Source organism: Trachypithecus francoisi, unplaced genomic scaffold (assembly GCF_009764315.1).
Source record: "Trachypithecus francoisi isolate TF-2019V2 unplaced genomic scaffold, Tfra_2.0 Lachesis_group4, whole genome shotgun sequence".
NCBI classification, from domain to species: Eukaryota; Metazoa; Chordata; class Mammalia; order Primates; family Cercopithecidae; genus Trachypithecus; species Trachypithecus francoisi.
The window spans coordinates 23,189,378-23,212,736 of record NW_022681469.1 but is presented as its reverse complement, the minus strand read 5'-3'; the positions used below and the strand labels follow the sequence as shown (position 1 = coordinate 23,212,736).

General features: G+C 46.6%; 1 protein-coding gene across 2 annotated transcripts in view; it reads right to left on the bottom strand.

The window, feature by feature from the left end:
- Positions 1-22,947, bottom strand: part of SLC13A4 (solute carrier family 13 member 4) — a 46,665-nt gene extending 23,718 nt beyond the window's left edge. For both annotated transcript variants that reach the window (XM_033191929.1, XM_033191930.1), the window contains exons 1-3: positions 22,126-22,947; positions 15,779-15,907; positions 2,115-2,251 (exon numbers count right to left, since the gene is read on the bottom strand). In XM_033191929.1, coding sequence (XP_033047820.1) covers positions 2,115-2,251; positions 15,779-15,907; positions 22,126-22,224 — 365 coding nt within the window. In that variant the 5' untranslated portion in view covers positions 22,225-22,947. The remainder of the gene's footprint in view (positions 1-2,114; positions 2,252-15,778; positions 15,908-22,125) is intronic.
- Between the last annotated feature and the right edge of the window lie 412 nt (positions 22,948-23,359).

Here is a 23,359-nt window from a genome sequence, read left to right as displayed (position 1 = left end):
AGGCAGGGAGGGTTGGGGCAGAGTGTCCACAGAACACACATCCCTGCGGCCCCACAGCGGGCCTGCTGCCAACCTGCTGGGGCTGGTCTAGACAGATGTGGCTGGAAAGGCAGGCATTTGTCCTGCAGGGTGCCATTCAGCTCTGTACTCCCAGTGCTTGGCACAGCATAAACATTAAAGCAATACTTGTTGAATGAATGAATTACGCTTCATGGACTAGCGGCCTTAGCCAGAAAAAAGTCCTTAGTGAAGCTCTGGTAGTAGTGCCACAGCATGTAGACTCACCATTGCTTTTCTGTCTCCGCAGACATTGGCTGGAGCTTGGCGGTGATGTGTGTTTGTGTGTGGAAGGGAATACTTTGTTTGCCCTTGCAGTCAGTAATTCTGTAGTGCCACGGTACTCCTTGCTTTGCTGCCAAGTCACCATAGTTATCAGTGACCCCATAGAGATGAATGTTTGGAGCTCACAGTTCCGCCCACTACCTGTCAACATGCTGAAGGGATAGCCCCCAAAGTCACAGAAGTGTCCCGTGTCACTGTGTGCACTTTTCCAGCTGACATGGTAAAGTGTCAACACTGGGAGAAAAACACTAGGATAACCTTCCAATTATTTCTCTTTGGCTTTGAGAATATTGTGCAATATGTGCCCGTACAGACATGTCCTAGTTTCCATAAGATAAGCCAATATAAAGACTACCGTGTTTATTATTTCAGGTGGAATTACTGACTTTGCACAATTTGGGGACAGTGCGTTTATCATGTGGACTCCATCAGCTGACAGGGACATGACTTCGCCGATTCTGTACCCACATAGGTAACTGCCTCGGGGGCTGGCAACTTGCTGACTGATGTAAATAGGGAGGAGTGGAAATACGAGAGGATAAAAATTCTTGTCCGGGCACAGTGGCTCATGCCTGTAATCCCAGCACTTTGGGAGGCTGAGGAGGGTGGATCACAAGGTCAGGAGATCAAGACCATCCTGGCTAACATGATGAAACCCCGTCTCTACTAAAAAATACAAAAAATTAGCTGGGTGTGGTGGCGGACACCTGTAGTCCCAGTTACTTGGGAGGCTGAGGCAGGAGAATGGCATGAACCCGGGAGGCGGAGCTTGCAGTGAGCCGAGATTGCACCACTGCACTCCAGCCTGGGCGACAGAGCAAGATTCTGTCTCAACAAGGAAAAAAAAAAAAAATTGAAGAAGAAAAAAAAATTATTGCAGAGAGTACACAGAGATTCTAAAGAGCCACAGAGTCTCCATATGATGTGATGAAATGCCACCGTGTGCCTGGGAGGTTGAGTGTGGGGACAAGATTATTACTGAGCTAGGGGGTGGATTAAGCTGTAGTTAGCAGACCTGTTTGACAATCTGGGAGACAGGAACATGCTTTTAAGCATAACCTATAGTCATCTAAATGACTCGTGTTGAGAACCAATACTATATTATTTATTTATATTCACATTGACTTCCATAGGAGTCAGGGCAGCTTACATAAAATATAGCAAGTAAGTTGTAAACTAGGTGAAGGTGAGCAGGATATTCCAAAAGGGAAGACACAGGCAGGGGAATCCAAATGAAGCATCAAATGAAGCTAACACAAAACTCAACCCTGACACCGTAACACATTCCCCGAGGGTGGGACCCCGTCCTGCATCACAGTCAAATGCAGTGTCTCTAACTGGGTCTGTGGTCTGAACTGATGACAAAAACTCAGGGTGGATGGGAGGAAACATTCACGTCTCTTTCAGTGACAAAGGCGAAGACAGGCACTTCCGCTCCAGCCTGTTCCCTGATACACAGGAAGCAGGTTGGGAAACAATTTCTATTGGTCCATCCTGTTTTACCTAATGGGCCCCTATATGTTGTAAGCTGCTGCCCTTGTGGCCTAGGTCAGTGGGTAAGTTCTGTGGATAATGATAGCAAGGTCACAGGTTCACATTTCTACTCCATGGCCCTCTCCCTGGATGGGTTCTATGGCTCTGATGTCAGCCCGTCCCTGTTGGTGAAAAAACAGGCTGAAGTGGACATCCGCAGTGACCTGAGACCACTGTCCTGGTGGCACACTGGGAGCTAGAAGGATGCACTATAGCCTGGCATCCCAAATAAGACTTACATGCCCGGCTTGGCTCCCGCCATCAAGACCATGCGCAGAGCGATGCGCTTATGCAGGTTCCACTTCTCCACGGCAGCCGCCACGCAGATGACCCCCACCAGCAGCAGCGTGGTGTTCTTGAAGTACTCCGCCGCCACCTGTAGGGAGGCCAGGCAGGTCAGCCACCCTCCTGGACCAAGGACCCAGGGCCCAGCACCAGCTGGGAGAATGGGCCATACCCAATAAAACCTGTTCTCAATCAAAGAAGCTGGCGAAGAGGAAGCAGGGAGGTGACGATGATTGAAATAGCCGGCCATCCTAGAGTCATATCTACTGAGCGTTCACTGTGGGCAGGCACTGAGCTGAGCACTTTACAAAGATTATTTCATTCAAGCTGGCCAGTAACTCTATAGGATAGATATTCTTCTCCATTTTGGAAAACATAAAACCACTGTATTTAAATATGATGTGAATATGATTTTAAAGAATAAACACATATAGTTTTATATTGATCTTTTAAAATAACCCTAGTTTCTCCCCAAACCTAATTTTTAATGTTTTTAGAATACATTAGAAAATTATTTTCATTTCATTTCTATTAGAAAATTAATACATGCTCAGTATGGAAAACTTCAAAATATAGAAAAAGTTACAGACAACATTACCCTTAGTCATGCTACTGTTAATACTTATAGTTTCTTCCATTTTTCCTATATCTATATAGTCACATAAATGGATTTATACAGTATGTATACTTTTATATCTTACCTTTTTTTCATTTAACATAATATCCTCATCATTTTTTTCAGAGTCTCACTTATTTTTTATTTTTTATTTTTTTGAGACGGAGTCTTGCTCTGTTGTCCAGGCTAGAGTGCAGTGGCGTGATCTCGGCTCACTGCAACCTCCACCTCCTCCTGCCTACGCCATTCTCCTGCCTTAGCCTCCCGAGTAGCTGGGACTACAGGCGCCCACCACCATGCCCAGCTAATTCTTTTTTGTATTTTTTGTAGAGATGAGGTTTCATTGTGTTAACCAGGATGGTCGCAATCTCCTCACCTCGTGATCTGCCCCCCTTGACCTCCCAAAGTGCTGGGATTACAGGCGTGAGCTGCTACACCCAGCCTTCATTTTAAAAATTTAAATAATTCCCAATAATTCTCAAGTTCCAATAAATTCCAAAAATGAAAATAGTACAAGGAATACCTATACATTCTTTTTTTTTTCCTGAACCATTTAAGGGTAAGTTACATACATTTTGACTGGTCCTTTTCCCCTATATACTTCAGTGTATATTTTCCTTTCTTTTTTTAAAAAAAAATTTGAGACAGGGTCTCACTCTCTCACCCAGGCTGGAGTGCAGTGGCATGATCACGGCTCACTGCAGCCTTGACCTCCCAGGCTCAGGGTATATTTTCTAAGAATAGGGATTTTCTCTTCCTTAGTAGCCACAATACCAATTATAAACTCCTCTCTACTTTTTAATTTAATGATGGGGAAGTTGAGACACAGGATAGTTAAAAAGATGTTTCACATGTTTGAGGTTCATGGACCAAATCTGTTGATTCTCTCACTTGGAACGTTCTCTCTTTCCATCTCTGCCTGTACATTCCAATCAGATTTTGAAGCCCAGTTCAGGCCTGGCACCCTCCAGAAAAACCTTTCTTGTGGCCCTAGCCTCTGACTCCAGAACATTCCTCCTGGGCACCATTAATTCCACACACCACAGAGCACTTGGAGCAATGCTTGACTGATTGCTTTCTGCTTGTACTGTTGTCTGTTTATTTTTGTATGTGTACCTCTCTTGTCTCTCAACTCAATTTTTTGGCTGTGAATGGTTCCCTTCTATACATCTTAACACCCAGTAGAATAATATGCAAAAGTAGAGGCTCAATAAATATTTGTCACATACATGAGAATTGCTTCCAACTGGAGGAACCATGACAGAAATTGAGAGAAAAAGATATAGAAAAGATTAACTTCTAATTGAAAAACCCTCTTGGAGTGAGAAAATAAGAACATTTTTAACTGCAGCAAAAATAAAAATTCAACAGGAAAGGAAATATATAGTAAAATACATAGCATTTGAAATAATATGTATATAATCATACTAATTTTGATTACTGAATTAACAAAAATTGTGATATGAGCATATTGGGAGGATGGTCATGGAAGGCAGAGTGGGGGATGTAAAAGAAAAAATCTTCCTGGGAGGTGGAGCTTGCAGTGAGCCGAGTTCGTGCCACTGCACTCTAGCCTGGGCAACAGAGCGAGACACTGTCTCAAAAAAAAAAAAAGAAAAAATCTTCATCTGCTATAACAAGAAGTCAACTGATAAATGCTTAAAGTGAGAACTCAAGGACTAATATAAGACTATCATATAGGAATGGAGCTTAATGACAGAAGAAGCTGTTAACAAAGTTACAAGTTATTGACTCTGAGGGTGGGGTGGGACTTGCTAGGGGGAGAAGTGGAAGGGATGAGAAAGAGACTGCTGACTTTTCATTGTAAGCGTTCAGTATTAAAGTATTTGATTTTTAAACTTTGTGCACGAAACACTTTGATAACATCAAAACCAAAATAAAGGCAGGCTGCTCCATCTCTCTTTCTTTTGCACCGTGGACATTTCATTGCCTCTGGTTGATGAGGGTTGTGTAGGAGAAGGGACATCTGCTCTCGCTGTGATCATTTCCTGGGAGGAAGAGCCCCTGCTTCTGGTTAACCTAGTTCTTGTCTCCAAGCCCGTTCCTCAGCGGACTACTGTCACGAATGGCCCCTGGGGGCAGGGAAGGCCCACTGCTCTGGACAGCTTGTGACTCCATGGCAGAGTCCACTCTAAGAGGGCGGTGATCATGGTGAGGGGTAGGGTAGGGTAGCGCTGGGGGATGGGGTGTGGTGGGGGGAAGCAGCCCCCTGGGGGGGAGCGGGAGGCGCTGCAGGATTGTCCTAGGGAAGCGGCTGAACTTGGGGGTCAAGGGCCTTTCTCACTGCCTGGTTACTTTCCCAGGCTTCCAGGAGTTGGCCTTGTGGCGCAACCGGAGCTTTATTTTCTTGTCTACCGAGGAGAGAAACGCACAGAAGATGCGGGACTGTTGTGGGGGATGGTCTTTCCACTAGCCCCATGACACAGCCCTGCGAAGCTTTTTAAGTCAGTGCAACTGGGGTTACTTTCCCCAGGGACTGACTGACAACAGCTACGTTTTCTGCCTCTTTAGCATATCCCATTCTAGAACACCAGTTTGGCTGTGATGGCCTTTTAGGAGACTCAGTGCCTAAATGATGGGTAGGCTACTTTCTCTGGGTTCCACTTGGAGGCAGAGGAAAGGAACCAAGAATATGGAGAGCCTTCTAGTGTCGGCATTTTGCATGTTGCATTCGCTTTCTAATTTGGACTCCACCACAGTCCTATGAAGCAGCACTATCCATATCTCAGTTTACTGATGAGGAAACTGAGGGTTTAAGGAGCATCTCTCAGGTCACAGTGTAAGGGCAGAGGCAGGATATCAATCCAGGGCCATCTGAATCCGGACCCTCCTAGACTGCCTGCCACACCGTGAGCCGACTGGAAACCTCCCATCTGATTCAACTCTAAGGGGATTTTCTTGGTCTCCCAGACAGCATGAGCTGGCACACATTGCTTGTCGTTTGTTTGTTTGTTTGTTTTTGTTTTTTTGAGACAGAGAGTTGTTCTGTGGCCCAGGCTGGAGTACAGTGGCGCAATCTCGGCTCACTGAAACCTCTGCCTCCTGAGTTCAATTCTCCTGCCTCAGCCTCCCAAGTAGCCGGAGCTACAGGTGCTTAGAAAAACTAAGGAAATCACCTCAGTGAAACCACTACACTTGGCTAATGTTTTTGGATTTTTTTTTTTTTTTTTTCAGTAGGCACGAGCTTTAACCACGTTGGCCAGGCTGGTCTTAAACTCCTGACCTCAAGTGATCTGCTCATCTGAGTCTCTCCCAAAGTGCTGGGATCACAGGCATGAACCACTGCACCCAGCCCACTGGTACACATTTTTAATCTTCATTTATAATCACAGTCCTGACATTGGCCTTGAATGCCCCGGCCAGAGCCAGTCTGAGCTCCAGGCCCAGCTTCAGTGGGATATTGGCTCTGTGCTGGGTGTTTGGTGGGCTCAGCTTTGTTCTCATGTCTTTCCTGCTCCCTCGTAAGTGATACCATGTGCTCGGGAGACACGGCCTGGGGCTCAGGATACAGTTTGTGATTACAGAGGTAACATCCCTGAGTGGGGAAGAGGGAGGACTCTGGAGTCAGCCAGGACTCTACTGTGTGACCCCTAAACAAGTTATTCAGCCTCTCTGGGCTTCATGTTCTCATCTAAAAAACAACAACAACAACAAAAAGGAAGGTTTTGTGAGTCCCTACCTCATAAGGTTATTAAATGGCACGGGCAAACCAGCTGGCATGGCCTGCCACATTGATGGCCAGGATCCCTGGCGACTCTTCCTGCTGTGAAGTACTCCATCTAAAGGCTGACCTGGTTTGAGGCCATTAGCACACAGAGTGGGCTCCTCCACGCACAGAGCAAAGCAAAGTATGTGTGTATTTGTGTACATGTGAGTGTGTATGAGTGTGAATGTATGTGTGAGGGTATTTGTGTGTGTGAATGTGTGTGTATGTGTGTATTAATGTATGTGTGTGTGTATAAGTGTATGTGTATGTGTGTATATGAGTTTATATGTGTATGCATGTGAATGTGTGTATGAATATGTGTGTATGTGTGTGTCTGAGTGTGTGTGAGTGTATATGTGTATATATGGGTATGTATGTGTGTATGAGTGTGTGAGTGTATGTGTGTATGTGTGCAAAATTTCATTTTCAGAAATTAAAATTCTGTTCAGTGGTGTTGGTAGTTTTCTACCCCCTTGATTTTTCTTTCACAATAACACCTGGGTTATTCAGAACCTCCCAGGGAACACCAGACTTCCAGGATTCTCGAGGATGACTGTAATTGTTTTCTAGAGTGTGTTGCAGATTTCCTGCCTTTATCAACAGAGCCCGTGCATTTTCCCCAGCTTCTTGTGAGACACGTGCCAACTCTCCCCATCATAGCCTCAGCCCAGGGAGCCCCTTATCGCTCTTGCCCTTGACCAGCTGTCCAGGCTACTGGTCCTTCTCTGGTCCCTGGGTCTGCATTTTGCTGGTTTCCTGTCTCATTCTTAGGCGGCTGCAGTTTCCCGATGTGAGGATGCTTGCCATTAGCATTCCTTTCCCCGTTTTCTAATTTCCCAGACTCATGTCCTGTGAGCTGGGAAGCCAGATAACGAAGCTTGTTAGAGTTATTTGTAAAGAGAAGTTAGATTCTAAATGGCTGTTCCTCCCCAGGAGTAAAGTGCATGGATTTTAGGACATTTGCATTGGTGGTTTGATTGCTTTTTCTGCTTTTCTGCTCTGTGGTTTTTCTCAGTATGCCACATCACTGAACTTGGAGAGCAGAGGTGTTTCTGGACTGTGTTATAGGAAAGATGGGCTCAAGGAGGTCATCCTGACAAGGAATAGCTATAGCAATCTTGGGCTGTGAAGTTCAGACGAGCTACCTGCTATTGGACAAGCTAATGAACCTCTGTACCTCTGTCACCAATTCTTTAAAGAGCCAATAGTGATGCTACATAGTTAATCTGCTGTGACATGGGCTTTACATGTAAGATAATGCAGGTGGGCTCTTTTTTTTTTAATTGTATTTTTTTAATTTTATATATTTTTTGAGACAGAGTCTCACTGTGTCGCTTAGGCTGGAGTGCAGTAACATGATCTTGGCTAACTGCAACCTCAGCCTCTCAGATTTAAGCGATTCTTCTGCCTCAGCCTCCCCAGTAGCTGGGACTCCAGGCACCCACCCACCACCACGTCCAGCTAATTTTGTATTTTTAGTAGAGACGGGGTTTTGCCATGTTGGTCAGGCTGGTCTTGAACTCCTGCCCTGAAGTGATCCGGCCACCTTGGCCTCCCAAAGTACTGGGATTACAGGTGTGAGCCACCATGCCCAGCCTCATCTGAACAATTTTGCAGTGAAATTCTCTGAACCCTGGGAGCAGATACCTGGCCTGGCTCCCACTCAGTGCTAGGCTAAGCCCCGCTAGGGCTGAAGCCCCCCAGGACTCCATTCCAGTTAGTGTCCAAGCAGCGCAGCCAAGCCAGCAGTGTCTCCTCTCCACCTTCCCTGGGGGCAGGAATGCTGTTTCTGCTGGGTAAGCCCCCAGCAGGGGCTCAGACACCCTTCTCATCACCTGATTTGCATTCCTGGTTCCATCTGTTTTATATATTGAGTCTTCTAAGATTTGATTTAAAGAAAAGGTTTCGTTGCTTAAAAAAACATTCTTTGCAAATCCTGCCCTAGAGAAGTCTAAAGTAGAGAGACCCAGATGGGTGCTGGCATGACCCAGAAGCTGGCCCAACTCCTGCATGACTGGAGACACTGATTCATACCCACCACCAACCCTACCCCAGTTTCTTCTTTGGGACTGTATGAACTACCCAGATGGGGAAGCTGAGGCAGGGGGCTGGGCTCTGAACCACGAGCCAAGGGGCTGCTGGTCAGGTGGTGGCTCAGAGGGAGCTGCTCCTCCCCACAGAAACATTAGCTTGGTCTCGAAAGACTGCAAGGTCTGTAGGCTCCCACTGAAAGCCCAGTGTGGAGCTCAGCCCTGGGCTGCATCTGGGTGGCTCAGGGTGAGGGCAGCCTGGGGTTCAGGCAGGTGGCCAGCTGGATGTCCAGCCCACATGCCACGGGCCCACATGCAGAGGGCCGGTCAGCCTCCACGGCAGGAAAGGTGGGAAAGGCAGAGCTGAGAGTGCTTTATGAAATGCCCCCAGGCTTAAACAAACAGAGAAAGTCAGGGTAAGGAGTCAGAGGGCAGGAATCTGGCGGGTCAGAAAGATCAGGACCCAGCAGGGAAGCGGATTCATGACAGCCGACTCCAGTGGCACTGGGCGGCAGAGGCTGCAGGCTATCCCAGCGGTCACAGCCTGTACTCCTCTCCTGCCCCTGCAGGAGCTGGAAGCTGAGTGAGACCGGCCCGAGGCCTGCAGCACAGGGCCAGAGACTGCAGTCTGGGCCCAGGTGAGAGTGTGTGTGACAGTGTGTATGTGAAAATGTGTGTGTGTATATGTGTGTCTGTATGTGTGTATTTGTGTACATGTGAGTGTGTATGAGTGTGAATGTATGTGTGAGGGTATTTGTGTGTGTGAATGTGTGTGTATGTGTGTATTAATGTATGTGTGTGTGTATAAGTGTATGTGTATGTGTGTATATGAGTTTATATGTGTATGCATGTGAATGTGTGTATGAATATGTGTGTATGTGTGTGTCTGAGTGTGTGTGAGTGTATATGTGTATATATGGGTATGTATGTGTGTATGAGTGTGTGAGTGTATGTGTGTATGTGTGCATGAGTGTGTATGTGTGTGTATGTGTATGTGAGTATATATGTGAGCATGTGTATGAGTGTGTGTGTGTATGAGTGTATGTGTGCATGAGTGTGTGAGCATGTGTATGTGTATGTGTATGTGAGTGTATGTGTGAGCATGTGTATGAGTGTGAGCGTGTGAGTGTATGCATATGTGAGCTTATGTATGTGTATGAGTGTGCCTGTGAGTGTGAGTGTATGTATATGTGAACGTGTGTATGAGTGTATGTGTATGAGTGTGTGTGTGTATGTATGTGTGAACGTGTGTGTATGAGTGTGAGCGTGTGAGTGAGCGTGTGTGTGTATGAGTGTGTCTGTGAATGTGTAATAGTGTGTATGAGTGGGTGAGTGTGTATGAGTGTGAGCGTGTGTGTGTGTGTATGAGTGTGTCTGTGAATGTGTGTGAATGTGTATTAGTGTGTATGAGTGGGTGAGTGTGTATGAGTGGGTGTGTATGAGTGTGTATGTGAGTGTGTGTGCACGCTGGGGAAAGGATAGAGATAAAGAGCACATGCAATTACTCCCTGAAGTGTACCCTAACCCTGGGCCTCCTGGAGAGCTGTGTGTTCCCAATCCCCAACATCCAACCCGTGCTTTCTACTACTCCACCAGAGAGCCCTGCAGTGCCCACCTCTATGCCATTCTCCTACAGACAGGAAATCTTAGCTAACTTGATTGACACAGGTATCATGCCCAGGCTATAAACTTTGGGAACAATGCATTAGAAGGGGCTTGGAGGACTTCAGAGGCAGATATAATGACAGTGAGTGAGAGTCACAGTGGAGCCAAAACAAACACAAACAAACACAAACCTAAAATGCAGGACTAAGCCCTGTGCGTCAGAAAAGGAAGTATCAGCTGGATGCTCACAAGATCATAGAGGGACCTTAGAGTCCAGCCCATCTCCCAGGACACAAAGTCTATGTCTAGTGTATCTGGCATGGTCATTTGGCTCAGACTTCTAGGGATGGGAACACAAAGACCACACATGGCAACTCATTTCAGAGTTTTTCTTTATACAGAACGGGGAATTCCTTTATGGCACTCTGACTCTGGTTCTGGTGTGATGCTTTGGGCTTGGAGTGTGGAGCCATGGAAGCCTGGACTCATGGAAGCCTGGACTTCTGTCCCCTTAAGTCTTCTCTTCATTCCTCATGTGACTCAGGTTCCAGCTTTTTGACATCCTGGCCACCCACCTCTGGATGAGCTGCTTATCCAGAATTTGATGCACTGGACACATCATTTATTAATTTTTAAAATTAAAAAAATTTTTTCTTGAGATGGAGTCTCACTCTGTCATCCAGGCTGGAGTGCAGTGATGTGATCTCGGTTCACTGCAACCTCCGCCTCCCGGGTTCAAGAGATTCTCTTGCCTCAGCCTCCTGAGTAGCTGGAACTACAGGCATGTACCACCACGCCCTGCTAATTTTTTGTTTTATTTTATTTTTAGTAGAGACAGGTTTTCACCATGCTGGCCAGGCTGGTCTCGAACTCCTGACCTCAGGTGATCTGCCCGCCTCGGCCTCCTAAAGTACTGGGATTACAGGCATGAGCCACCGTGCCTAGCCCACAATTTATTAATTCAACGGAAGATTTTGGTCACATTGCCTAGAGGTTAAGAGCTCAAGTTCTGGAATCATATAATCTTGGATTCAAGTCCTGGCTCCACCACTTAGTAGCTCCATAATCTCGGGTAAGTAAGTTACTTAACCTCTGAACTTCAGTTTCCTCCTCTTTAAAATGAAGATAAAAATAATAGCTCCTTCACAGAGGATTAAGTTATATAGTGTGTGTAAATGACCTCCCACGGTGCCTGGCGTATGGTAAACACGCGGAATTTGGCAGCCACGTTGGACTGATGGTGACTCATGCTGAGACTGTACTTAGCTGAAAGCCAAGGGTCTTTTTCGCATGAACTGCTGGCATTTATCCTTATTAGACTTCATTTTGTCAGTTTCAGTCCATTGTCTCTTCCTGTCCACATGTCTCATTCTGCCACCGTACATTAGCACCGTACATTAGCCAGCTAGCGCATCCAACTTAGCCATCTGCAAATCTGATAATGTGCCTTTTATAGTTTCAACTGCAATCTCACCCCAGTCTGATGCCAACATGTTATTCAAGATTCTTTAGGTTCAGCTGTTCACCCAACCCTCAAGTTACTCAACTGTGCTTTCTCACGGAGCCCACTCTGGCTCCTCCGAGTGAGAAATTCTTTCTTTCCCCCTGGAAATTTTGAAGGTTCCAAGGAAAAAGTTAAATTAGATTTAATAACTTCTGTTTAAAAGACCAAGGAAATTATAAAACCCATTAGAAGGACTGCAATCAAAAATTGGTCAACATGAAGTTTGGGCAGTTGGCAGTATAAATTTTATTTATCTAGAACATCCCCTCTTGAGGAGTGGTATAAATCCTCCACAATGCCAGAAATCGAGGCGTTCCTGCATAGGGCGTTCTATATTTTTCCACATGGTTTATACTTTCTCTCTATTGAAATAGAAACTTCTCCAGGTCAGGAGCCCTTCTGTCATTTTGTATCTCTTATCAGCACCTGAGTCTGAGCTTCGCACACAGCTCCTCATACCCACTGGCTGACAAATCGTCACTGTAAAAATGGACCATTGATATGTACTTGTGATGGTTAACTTTGCTTGTCAACCTGGGTGGACTACGGGGTGCCCAGGTTAAGCGTCGCTTCTGGGTATTCCTGGATGAGATTGGCATTTGAATCAGTGGACTGCCCTCCACCATGTGGACAGACGTCATCCAATCTGTCGAGGGCCTAACTAGAACAAAGGGTGGAGGAGGTGGGAATTTGCCTCCTTTTTCCAGTCTCACTACCTGGGCTGGTGCATCTCTCATCTCCTTTCCTGGGACTGGGATCTACACCATTGGCTTCGCTGGTTCTCAGGCCTTTGGACTCACACAGAGTGACAGCACCAGCTCTCCTGGGTCTCCTGCTTGCAGGTGGCAGCTCATGGGATGTCTTAGCCTCCATAATTAATCAAGTGAGCCAATTCCCACACACACACGCGCGCGCACGCACACACACACACACACACATGCTAGTCTCCTCTTGGTTCTCTTTCTCTGGAGAAACTGCAGAACATATCTAGCTTCAGACAGTGAGAGCTCAGATATGAGACTCAAGAGGGGAGAGATGACATTTTGTTTATTTTTGTTACCCTCAGGGTACCTGTATCATCCCATGTTGCACCTGGTAAATCTAGAACTCAGAAAATATTTTTTTCTAAATGTTGAATGAATAACATGAGGGAACACAGCCACAGTCCCAGAGTCACACTGATCCTATTCATGTGCCTTCCTTCCCTCACTGAAGATGACATTACTGACACATTGTCAAGAAACACTGCAATCAAGAGCCGTCAATAGAGGTCTGATGCAAGGATGGCGCTGGGCTATAGATAGGCCATAGACATTGTACATCCCAGAGAGCATGAATCTTGGTGGGGAGAGCACATGTCTATGAAAAGTTTACATCTGGTGTATCTGATGCACCATTTAAAAGATAAAGACATCAAATAGACTCAAAGAGAAGGGATCAATACTTTCAGACTTTGGTCTTTGGAAGGGCTTCACCAAAGAGAGTAATTGACTAGGGCTTTAAAGGTCAAAGGAATGGGAGAGAATTTTCCAAAGTGGAAGAATAACCCAAGTCGCAGTAAGAGGATGGTCAAGAAGTAGGTGGGTTTGGGGAATGACAAGGATTTGGGGGTTCCTAAAGAGCACCAGCCCAGCTTCCCTCTATGAGCCATGGCACATTTCTGGTGTCACAGTGGTGCACAGGTGGTTGTGGAATAGATGTTTTTTCTGCAAAGTTAACTGGCTCAGAAAGGGCTATAACCCATGTGCTCTGCCTTACTGGCATTTCCCTCTAATTTGAGCTAAGAAGTTTAGCTAAACAGACTATATTTGGACTAAGCTGCTCCCTGTAGCCCAACTACTAAATATCATCACCAGCCAAAGCCATGTCATCAGGCAGGTGGATTAGGATTTTTCACCTCAAATGATTAAGACATGCTTTCTGGCTCCTTCAGCCCCCAGCAATAGTGACACACAGTCCCTCCCTGGACCGTCTTCCTTTACTTCTCACAGAGTCCTGTTACCCTCCCAAGCGACTGCCTCTGCAGACTCTCCTTATGGACAAAGGGGCGTCCCTCGGATAACTGTTGCCTGGCAACATCTCTACTGTGCCCTTGGAGAAATAGAGACATTGTCTGCTTGAAAGCTAAGGCACGCTGTTGGCTTTTGGGCTGCCTATAGTGAAATACAAAGATTAGGTTTCTCAATTAATAGTTTTCTCACTTTAAAATGTTATTTAGGATTCAGTTCTTTCTAAACGTCATTTTTCCCTCTACCCTCTACTTTCAACCCCTGCCCTTGCTGGTTTTAATTTCACAATTTTAAAGAGAAGCCTGGAGAACAAGCTTGTAGAGCTTTCGTAAGAAAAGTCACATTTTAGGTTGCTTTTATCTTTAGGCAGATACGAAACCCCGTATTACCTATTCTTTTTTCACAAAAGAAGGGGGGCAATTAGAACAACTGCCTGGTGATTCTGGTCACAGATTAGCTTTTACATGGGTCCCCAGAATATTGGGGTTGTACCCATCTCCAGGAATGAAAGCACTGCTGAGAGCTTTGGGGATTCTATTCTTTTTGGTGAGCCTGAGGCTATGGCTATGCAATGCCCACTATATATATATGTGTGTGTGTGTGTGTAGATAGGTAGCCACACCCACACATATATATGTGTGTATAGATAGATAGATAGATACAAAGAAGAAGGAAAGAGAGAGAGAGAAGAAAGAGAGAGAGAGACAGGGGAAGGTGGGGGGGAGAGAGAAAGAAAGAAAAGAAACTAAAAGCAAACAAAAAAATAGTCAGTTAAATCTATCCAGTAGAAAGACAAAGTGTTCATTTGCAGTCAAGTACAACTATTGGAGAATTGCCTAATTCTATTTTTGGAAAGTTCTGTTGTCTATTAAAGCATCCATAGGCCCAGCTCTGTTCTTCCTCATATCACAGAAGCGAAAAGACTCACAGTTCTTAGTAATAACTCCATGTGTTCACAGTGCCATGAAGCCACATACCACTTTATGGAGTCTTTTGCTTATGGTGTAGTGATCAAGTGTATACACTTTGAAACCTAATAGTTACAGGTTTGAATCTAATTCTGCTACTTTCAGCTTGTGATTTGGGGTGAGTTTCTTAATTCTCTGAGCTTATGTGTAAAATGGAAATACTAGCATGTGCCTTGTAGAGCCCTTGGGAGTATTACATAACAAATGTAGCACTTCTGATAGAGTGCCTGGCGCTTAGTAGGCATTCAAACATGAGCTTCCTTTCGTCTTCCTTCTGTGCCTCCGCCTATAACCTTACCCCCATCTCTATGATTCAGGCTTTTTCATCCGAAACCCTAAGCAGAGGTCAGGTGTGAATAATGAGACAGTTCGAATGGAACCAGGTGTTACTGAATGAGATCATCATTCATTCTGCTCCCGGGTTCTGGCTGTTTTGTTTTGTTTTGTTTTGTTTCTTTTTCCCTACTCATGGCAGGCTTAAACATTTGCTCTGAAATTTTGCCACAACCTGGGCTTCCCGCTGACAATTTCTGTTTGAGCTTTTGAGAATGCCACAGATAGTGAATGGAGAGGGTTTACTCTAGGGAAGGCGCAAAGAAAGAACATGCAGTAACCTTAAGTCGGAGGAGAAGAAACAGAAATGTTGTTTTTTGGAGGGGTGGATGAAAACATTGTCAGGGCTCAGGGAAACATGGTAAGTCTCTCTGTAACAAACATTCATTGAGCACCTACTGGATACAGGCTCAGCTTTCTAATGAGATGCCCCCAAAATGGGAGGTCGGATTCCTGCCTTTGTGTGCTTATCAGCTAAACAGATATCCGAGACTGAAAAGGTCAACAGCAGCTGAGTTTTCGGCATCAATCACACAGCTCCTAAAAGGTTTCAGACGGAGGGAGCAACTGGATGTGTTTAATCAAGTAAGGCTTCCTGAAAGAGGCAAGTTTTGAGCCAGTTTGAAGGAGATGAGGATTATGGGTGGAAGGAGAGGAATTCAGGGTCTAGAACTGCAGATGCCAAGGCTCAGTGTTAAGCGGTCATTCCAGTGGGTGACAAGGCCCCCTCATCCTCAAGTGCTGGGTGAATCTCCCTTCATTGGAGGCTCTCTTTCAGGGGCCCTGCGGGGACCCAGGCAGGGGGTGGGGCTACAAGTGGTCTAACCTCATTGGATCGGAGGACTCCGAAGAACGGGTAGAGGAAGGCCGGCACCAGGGCTGCAGCTCCCAGAGGCACTGCCTCCGACACCCAGTACACAGCAGTCACGATCAGCACGTAAGCACACGAGGCCTCCTGCGAGGGAAGGAAAGGGCAGTCATTCACCAGAATAGCAGGAATAGTCACTGCCACTGAGCGTCCGGATGCAACCCTGACATCTGAAGCAGCAGGTACTCGCACTCTAATGCAGGTACCAGCATACAGCCCTGGGACCAAAGCCGGACTGGCAGGCGAGCATAGGGAATACATGGTGAGTCCATCCTTTGGTGGGTGACATTATGGCTGCTCCTTGGGGGACCGATGCCTGGCCTTTGGTTTGCACTGGTGTGTGTAGCCAGGCAGCTCTGAGGGTTCTGGAAACTGCCAAGGTGGGGATTGAACTTAACTGAAGTGACCAGACCCATGATTACAAAACCATACAAGTGGAGTTCAAAGCTTTAACTTGAACTGGGATGTAACTGGTGTTAAGTTGACTGGGTAGTAGAAGTCCTTGGGGTAGTTGGAGATAGAAATCACTGCGTGCGGTTGGGACTGGGGCTCGTACTTGTAATCCCAGCACTTTGGGAGGCCAAGGTGGGAGGATCACTTGAGCCCAGGAGTTTGAGACCAGCCTGGGCAATATACAGCAAGACCCCATCTCTAAAACATAAAAGATAAATTAGCCAGGTGGGTGGCACAGGCCTGTAGTCCCAGCTACTTGGGAGGCTGAGGCCGGAGGATCACTTGAGCCCAGGGGCTTTAGGCTGCATGCAGTGAGCTATGGTCACGTGCCACTGCACTCCAGCCTGGGACTACAGGACTACAGAGTGTGATGCTGTCTCCGGGAAAAAAAGAAAGAAAAAAAAAAAGGACAGTTAGTTCACATGTAAGCTCTGAGATCAGCCATCCTGAATTTGACTCATGTGCCTAAGATAAGAAGATATGTGTCATTGGTGTGTGCCTGACTGAAGAGAAGCGGATCAGTAAGAAGTGAGATTTACAAACAATCCAAAAGGTGATTTCTGGACTGTGCTCTTGCAGCCCTGGGCGTCTTGGGTGTGTCTCAAGAATATCCCAGGGAGATGAGCAAGGCTTGGAATCTGGACCCCTTCTCCAGCCTCATCCCAAATGGAGTAGCTTTGTTCTCATTTGATTCATATATAAACATTACATGTGAAATTTCATTTGAAAAAAAAAAAAAGGCTTTACTGCTTTAAAAATGAATAAACAAAGTTAAATCCCCCTGTTTTAGACTATTTGCTGAAACAACTTGATTCAGTAGTAAATTTTAATCAAATAAATTGTTAGGCAAGAACTGGTTGACCATTCCCCCTTCAATTTTGGATCTGAGGTTCTATCATGTTTTGCATCTAGAGACTGATCCTTCGCCCAAAGGTCTCTGTAAGAGTTAATAAGGAGCTTCCTTCCCTGGGCGAGGGAAGGGAGGACTGAGGAGGAAGGCAGCGATCCTGAGCGTGGGACTCTCATTTTGGATGAAGAAGCATCAGCTCCTAACTCAGTGTTTCTCAACCTTGGCACTACTGACATTTAGGGCCACACAGTTTCTTGTTGCAGGGGGCTGTCCTGTGCACTGTATAGGAGCAGCATCCCTGGTCTCTACCCACTAAAGACCAATAGCACTTCCTCCATTGTGACAACCAAAAAACCATCTCTAGACATTGCCAAATGTCCCTTGGGGAGGTAAAATGATCCCTGATTGAGAGCCACTGCCCTAACCAGCGTCTGGTTCTCATTGCTCTTGGACTCCCTTCTACCTGCTTGACCCCATGGAAACATCCGTCTACAAAGACTAAAGACAGCCTTCTATCTGGAAGGGGAGGCCTGGAAATTCACCAACATTTTCCATAGCCCACTCACTTTGCTGGCTGTACAACCCAGGGGTGCACAGGGTAATGAAGTACAACATTCTTATCAAAAGCCAGCCCTCCAGCAGCTTATCCTCTAGTCATGCTGATGGCCCTGAATTGCGCTGATGAAGGCTGTTACGACAGGTTACTGGCTTGCTCTAGGGAGAGGCTACAGTTCAAGGGCCTTGTTAATGGGAACATCACCAAGCTCCATGACTCAGAAGACCATTTATAGAAAATCCAAGTTGGCTGTGGGCACCTCAATTTTTACATAGTTCTAAACTACCAGGACTCGTGTCTGACTTGCCCTGAGGCTGGCTGCTGATCAAGGAATCTGACAAATCTTGCTGTTTATCGCCCCTTGAGTTCAGAACACGCGTCCTCAAACTCTTGCATAAAAGTTACAAAAGGTCGCTGTATCAGTGAGGGGCAGCAGGAGTGATTAAATCAGCTGGGCTGGCAAGGACCTTTGCCCTCCTGATATTCGTGGATTACGGGATTGGGGTTTGAGAAATGGGAACTGGGCCCAGTGACTGTTGACTATAGTTCCCCACTGAGATGTTCTCTGGGGCCAAAAGATCAGAGGGAAGATAAAACTTTTGGAAGTGCTGATAAGACAACAGAACCAATGGTGGAAAAAAAAAGGCTCCACTTGGAAATGAATTCAATTTAGAGAAATACCCTGTTTGCTATAGAAATAAAACTACCTAAAGGAGTTCAAGCCCACGTGTTCTCGTCTCTTTTCTGGGAAAGACAGAGTGGCAGATCTTAATTCCAGTTGAAGAGAAAGAGGTGAGAAACAAAATGTCTGCCCCTCACTGGGGACCCCTTATTTCTTCCTGGAACCCTTGGTCTTTCTTGATCTGGTCATTACAGGGTTACAAGTTATAAGTTAAGGGGAAGGAGGTAGGGAGAGAAGGTGGGGAGAAAGGGAAAGGAGAAAGAGGAAAGGAGCCTGTAATCCCAGCACTTTGGGAGGCTGAGGTGGGTGGATCACTTGAGGTCAGGAGTTCGAGACCAGCCTGGGCAACATGGGGAAACCCCGTCTCTACTAAAAATATAAAAAAATTAGCCAGATGTGGTGGCACATGCCTATAATCCTACCTACTCAGGAGGCTGAGGCAGGAGAATGCCTTGAACCGAGGAGGCAGAGGTTGCAGTGAGCCAAGATCGCGCCACTGCACTCTAGAGCCTAGGTGACAGAGTGAGACTCTGTCTTGAAAAAAAAAAAAAAAAAGGAGGAGAGAGAGAGAGAGAGAAAGAACGAGAGAGGACTTTCCCTCTGCCAGGCACCTTTAATTTTGAATTAGGAGAATTTGGGTAAAATAAGGCAAACATTTTGGTTGTAAATATTATTAGACATGCGACTAGGTTACTGGAGGAAGTAAGTCATCAGGCCACCTTCACCCAGCGGTATTAAGGACAGGATTGATTACTATCATTTTTTACCTGGATTTTCCTTAGAGTAGAAGAATGAACAAGAGACACCTTTAGAGAGTCTTTCCATATAGTTTCCACTTATTTCACCCATGGAATCTCCATAAACTTCATTTTTCCCCTTCTAAACCTTCCCAGAATTCAGGAGGTAAGCTTGTATTCAGACAACCAAAAATACTGCAAAGTTTGCTTACAAGGAGTCCCATGTCCCCGGCGCCTATCCCACGTCTAGCAGGTGGCTCAATTCACGTGGGCTGAACTGCACTGGACTTCTCTGCTGGCTGTCAGGTCTCGCTCATCTGGAGAGAATATTCTGCAACCCCCAGGCTCTTTACCAACACCACTGGTTCCTTGTAAACAGGTGTGTGGGGGTTGGGGATTGGTGAGTATTCAGACAATGTCTTCAAGGGACAGTGCTATCTACTATTTTTTGGTTTCTGTTTACAAGTAAAGGAAAGAGTTTGAAAGTGGCATTTCCCTATGTAGGACGTTTCCTAGTCAGCTACTAACTTAGGCATGGAACTGCTTGTTTTCCACGCAATTTGACCACTCCAGTGATATCCCACTCCAACTTCACGGGAAGGAGGTTGAAGTCTGTTATCTGTTACCATCAACGACTGGGGGCGCCTTTTAAAAAAATTTAGCTTGGGTGGTTGAGATGCAACTTTTATCCCACTGAGGGCATTGAGGAAGGGCTTAGTTATGGATGCCCTCTCTTGTACCCTCTTTTTCTATAACCTGATAAATAGTGTCTGGACCTCTAGTTTTAGAGAGCTGGGCAAGAAAAAGGGGGAAGGTCATTTTGTTTTTTTTTTTTTTTTTTTTTTTTTGAGACGGAGTCTCGCTCTGTCACCCAGGCTGGAGTGCAATGGCGCGATCTCGGCTCACTGCAAGCTCCGCCTCCTGGGTTTATGCCATTCTCCTGCCTCAGCCTCCCGAGTAGCTGGGACTACAGGCGCCCGCCATCTCGCCCGGCTAATTTTTTGTATTTTTTAGTAGAGACGGGGTTTCACCGTGTTAGCCAGGATGGTCTCGATCTCCCGACCTCGTGATCCACCCGTCTCGGCCTCCCAAAGTGCTGGGATTACAGGCTTGAGCCACCGCGCCCGGCCGGGAAGGTCATTTTGACTCCTCCTAAAATGTAGCTGAGGCTTGTCGCTTAGAAGAACCGTCAAAACTGCAGGCCAGGAACTCCTGCCCAGGTACTGCATCACTGCTCTCAACTCCAGCCCAGAGCAAGCACATCCATTTGGAATTTTAAGGGTTCAATATCAGAATCTAAAACTTTGATGCAGGCCAGGCATGGTAGCTCACACCTGTAATCTCAACATTGTGGGAGGATCACTTCAGACCACAAGTTTGAGACCAGCCTGGGCAACATGGTGAAACCTCCATTTCTACAAAAAAAAATTTGTTTTAAAAATTTTTTAATTAGCTGCATGTGGTGGTGCTTGCTTGCCTGTAGTCCCAGCTACTCCGGAGGCTAAGGCACGAGGATTGCTTAACCCCAGGAGCTCTGCAGTGAGCTATGATTGTGCCACCGCACCCCAGACTGGGTGACAGAGTGAGACTCTGCGTCTACAAAAAAAAAGTTTGATGAAAGGGGTGATAGATGGATGAAAGACAATCTGCCTGCTGGGCACCTAGTCTGTGCCTTCTGTGGGCTGTGGCCAAGGTCCCCAAAGGTGGGGCTGACTCAACCAGGAGATATGAGAGGTTCCCGATACTGCTCGGGAGAGGAGGCTAATATGTCTCTTGGTAACAGTCCCTTATATCAACCTGACATTGAGAAAAAACAAAAACAAGAAAAGACACAAAAAGAAAAAAAATCAGACCCATTTGGACAAAGCAGAAAATTGACTAGGGAACAGTCCAGGAAAAATGTCAGCAGCAATCACCATCTGCTAATCCCAGCCCAGTTTTAATTGGCATCTCCCTGGCACTCTGCAGTATTTATTCTATGAAAGATTTAAGCCAGTTTGGTTTTGAGAAGAGCCATCCTAATCCCCTCTGTGTAACTTTTTAACTTAATCTTGGTTACCAAGTTACTTAAGGAGCAGAGTAGAAGAATTACTCTCCCTCCTACAAACGTGATTAACCTGTTTTAGCTTACTTTTCCTAAAGTCTCCAGGGCAGTGCTTTAGGAAAGGACAAGCCAAAGACAGGAGGAAGAGAACAGCAGAGGGAAGGGAAGGGAAGCAGGTGACCACGGGGAGGGTGTGACAGTCAAGCTGGATGCGGAACCAGAGCTCAGGTTCCTCTGTTCACACAAACCAGGTGAAGAATGAGCTCGCGGGGTAGAGTTTGAGGGCTCTCATCTCTTTTTTATCGTGTCACTTTTTATCTGTCCTTCAAGGGCACAGAGAAGAAAACACAGAAGACACAAATAATTCAAGGCCAGATGCATGGGACCGGGGCAGCCTGCCAAGCTCTTCTTTCCTTCCTTCTCTAATCATTCATTCCCTGAAGCTGATAGAAGACTTCAGGATTAGAGCTTCAACTGTGGTCATCGAAGCCCACCAGGATGCAACCACAGACCACAGACTGGCCCCACGGTTCTCTTCCTCCCGCAGCCTTCTCCTCAGTGCCACTATTGGGAGCTCTTTCTGTGTCTCCAGGGGCTCTCAGATAACCAGGATCCCAGGTGAATTCCCGACAAACACAGATGCACCATGTCGTTTGCATGGGTGTCGCTGGCCCTGGCTGCTGGGGCGTACTGGCCTGCTGCTTGGTGCAACACCCATCAGTCACTTCTGCCAAGGCCCCTACTCTGTCCTGACCCCTGGTGGAGGCCATGGGGTTGGGGCACTGGGACTGGGATAGGAGATGAACATGACAGCTTTTAGGAAGAAGGTATCTTGGTTTCCTCCAGAAAAACCCTTCCATTTCTTTAAACCCACCGCAAGCCACTTTGAGGGACTGCCTGAGCACCCCATGTTCCCCATCGACCTCCCCTCTTTGCCCTCCCACTGACTCCCCGACCCCCGGCGGGCGCAGGTCGGTACTCACGCTGCTGGGGTGGAGGACGGGCAGAGGCAGCAGCAGGAGTGGGACGCAGACGACCAGCAGCAGCTTCCGGGCTCGGAGCAGGCCCTGCAGCAGGCCCATCGCGCCTCTGTCCTCCCCAGCTCGTCCTCGGACCCCGCTCTGCCGGCGAAGGGCTTCCTCCCTGGGCACTGCTCTCTATCCAGAAAGACTTCTTAAACCTTTCTTGGCTTCCAAGAGTCCTCGTCGTCTTGGGGGCAGAACTGGAGGGCAGTTATACCCTCGCTGTTTCTGCAAGAGGCTGGGCTCCCGGCCTCCTGCTTTAGGTGGGATTAATGAGCATCGTTTTGTGACCCGCAAAAAGGAACTGGGAAAGGATGATAAACGGGGGCATAGTGGGCCTTCTCTCGGCTTGATTAGTAATAGAGTAACTTCATTCTAGGTGTCAGCAAAAACCCTCTTAATCCATTAAACCACACCTTTGCTGCTGCTGCTCGGCCTTGAAGAAATCATTTAAAAGCTTAAAAACATTAAAAACGCTCAGAGCATATTGTGCTCTCCATCAGTTTTCCTCCCTCTGATGACCTATTTTGGGGAGTCCTTGTTTCATCTCCTACCTGGGCTCCCTGTTGGTAAGAATCTAGTAGCCCCTTTCCTTAAAACAAGCACCTGAGCTTGTCAGAGTTGCAGGCGGACTTCAGGTGGGGCTGCTGGTCGCTCCCAGGACCTGGTACCTTAACGCTGTTCACATGTCTTTCCCTCAGATTGGTTCCCTACTTATAATTTGCCTTGAGCCTGGGCCTCCAAAGCAGAAAAGAAAAGTCCCCACGACATTCCTTTTTATCAAAGGACAAAAACTTACTGGAGGCCCACCTTTAACTTTCATCCACCAATGGGAAGCTGGGACAGAGGCAGTAGCTCCGCCCACTCCTCAAAGCCAATCAGCAAATTGAAAAGAAAGAGTTAATTTCTCTCCCCGAGGCCGCTCTTGATTGGTCACAGCGGGGGCTTGCTGATTCCGCAGAACCTAGGCAGCCTGCTAAGCTTATTTTTCAGTTTCTCCAACTTCCTACGGCTGGAGTGATGACCATCATCGTAAACATAATCTCACGTACCCAAGCACAGCTTTATTGTTTCGGATCATAGGACACAGAGCTTTCGCTGGGAGGGCCACCTGCTGTTCTAGACCTTAGGAAGGGAATGTGCCTGGTGGCAGGGAGAAAATGCAACATTCCTTCTGGAGAATTTGCCTCAGAGT